We start from the raw sequence: 2314 nt of genomic DNA, 5'->3' as shown, positions 1-2314 counted from the left end.
GTCCTCGGTTGCCAGTTCGTATCTGGCATCAGCAGACTCCAATCCGAGGCGGAGGAGTATCCCAGAGGTAAACTTCCTCTTCATCGTTCTGTTTTTATGAGAGTGAAGTCTACCTCATTTTCTAGTGTATCCTCTAAAGTCGGTCGTTCTGATGCACGATCTGGAGATGGCGACCTCGTCGTCCTGTTTCCCTCGTCGCTTCCCGAGTTTGCGGGACCATCGGGGAAGACGATGCTGCGCGATCGCAGCTGACGGACGTTGGTCGCACCAATCGTGTTGTCTAACGAAATTAAACGTGCGTTGGATGGCCCCGCAACGGCGTCCTCACAAATACGCCGCCTCTTCATTTGCCTTGCCTCGTCCTCTTCGCCATCGACACCCTCGACTGGGCGCTTGCCGCCTACCCGGACAGCACGACCTTGAGTAGTTGCCCTTCTAGTTTTTCTGCGGGTCCACCCATACCCGCGTCTCCTGTGAGCTTTCGGCCTGGGAGGAGGTGCGAGGGAGGCATTCGGAATGTCTGGACCTTATGTCAGCTCAATGCTGCATTTACATATGGAGATCTAACTCACCTTCACAAGAATTTTGCAGACTTTCGGTGGAAGATCCCGAGGCCTGTGGCTGGCTATCAAGGACCCCGGCTGAATAAATCTTTTAATGAGAAACTTTGACATGGAATGAAGAGGGAGACTTACCATTTCGTTTACGTTTCTTTTCGACGACATGTGCAGCTTGCGCTGTCTGTGTGTTGGAGGACGTCGATCCTGTCGAGGAGGACCGATCCTCTGTAATAATGTTGTCTGAAAGTGTGCCGTCACTGCCTGTGCTGGTGCTGAAGGCATTGGTATGGATGTTGGCGGAGCCTTCAGCCGCATTGTTATGGACGGCGGTGCCCTCTCTGGCCATTGGCTGCGGGCCGCTTCCAAATTGCGCAATATGCGAACGCCTTGAATGCGTTAACAACGTCTCATTACTGACTGTCGTTTCCATGTTTGCAGCCTGAGTGGCTGCTAGTTGCTTCCGCATTGTGCGAGTGAGTACCATTGTGCTCTGCTGTGTAAATGACGCGCTGAGGGGGGGGAGGGGGAGTGGTTCCTCGGAACTCTTGTTGTGTGGGGAGTAGGGGAATTGAGCTGAGTTGGTTGACTTTGAGAGCCACGCTCTTTATATGCCTTCACGATATAGGGTCTGAGCGTCATCAAGACACATCAGTACTAGTCTAACCATCTTCGTTAACCATTTTCTTCTCAGTCTAATCATTGCCTATTTTTCAAGGGCGGATATTCCCGAGGCCACGATCGGTGAGTATTGAAGGGAATGTAGTGCAATTTTTTGACGTGCATAGTCTGGTTATATTTTTCTTTTCTTCCTCTCTTGGACTGCCTCGTGCTTTACCCTAATCCTGTAGAGAAGAATGGAAAGGAAGGGGGGTGGGGGGTGTTACAAATTGATGGATTGGATTGTCTTCAGTAGTTGTGTACTTTTTACATCCAGACCCTGAGTCCCATGACCCAAATTTGGTTAGTCTCAACTGGCCACTCACAGTTCTACTCACATTTCACTAAGTCAAAAAAATGCCCATTCTATAGTATAGATATATATTCCCCTCCCTAAGTCTAACTCACACCTAACCTAACACTCAAACCAAACAGCCCAAACTTATCCTAAACCTAATTAGAGTGGTAGAGCCCCTCCAAACCCCTCTCCTAACTTCTTACTATGTTTATAACAAGGGCCCCTATATTCTAGAATTATATAAGTAGTTAGTCAGAGTTATCCCTAATTAGACTGTAAGATTCAGAGTCTAAATGTGAAAAGTTAAGAGTTGTCTTTAGCTTGTATGACTCTTATTCTTTTATAGCTGAATTGTCTAGTCTGAACTATACTTTAGATTAGAAGATACTGTTGTAAGATTAAGACCTTAAATAATACAATTTTACTTCTCCATTTTGACTCTTTAAATAATCTAGAGTTCTAGTACTAAGAACTTGTAAAACAAGTGTTTGTTTTAGCTTTGTTTATAAATTTTTCTAGATAGATTTTATTAGTTTCACATTAAAGAGTCTGTCAATAATTACTTGTAAACAGTATAGAGGTCCCTTAATACCTTCTCTTTATCTAGGTACTCTTAACTTATAGTAAAAAAGAATAAGGAGTGTGTACACAGACTAAGTACAATACTTGAGCTATGTGTTTTGTTATTCAAATATATTCCTTTTTTAATAGAGAAAAATGAAAAACATTTAGTTTATTATGTCTTTGACTCATTCTCCTCTTTTATTACTAAGAACTTTATACTAATAAGTGAATAGTA

General features: G+C 43.9%; 1 protein-coding gene across 1 annotated transcript; it reads right to left on the bottom strand.

Annotated features, from left to right (window-relative positions):
- Positions 1-80: 80 nt before the first annotated feature.
- On the bottom strand, positions 81-1044 carry FOMMEDRAFT_163131 (uncharacterized protein; the record flags this gene model as incomplete). The annotated part of the gene is made up of 3 exons (XM_007272193.1): positions 81-520; positions 573-641; positions 696-1044. 3 exons carry the CDS (start codon positions 1042-1044, stop codon positions 81-83), a joined length of 858 nt encoding a protein of 285 aa, XP_007272255.1.
- Positions 1045-2314: the final 1270 nt, after the last annotated feature.

This window comes from Fomitiporia mediterranea (genome assembly GCF_000271605.1).
Source record: "Fomitiporia mediterranea MF3/22 unplaced genomic scaffold FOMMEscaffold_335, whole genome shotgun sequence".
Classification (NCBI taxonomy): Eukaryota; Fungi; Basidiomycota; class Agaricomycetes; order Hymenochaetales; family Hymenochaetaceae; genus Fomitiporia; species Fomitiporia mediterranea.
This window is presented reverse-complemented; position numbering and strand designations above follow the sequence as displayed.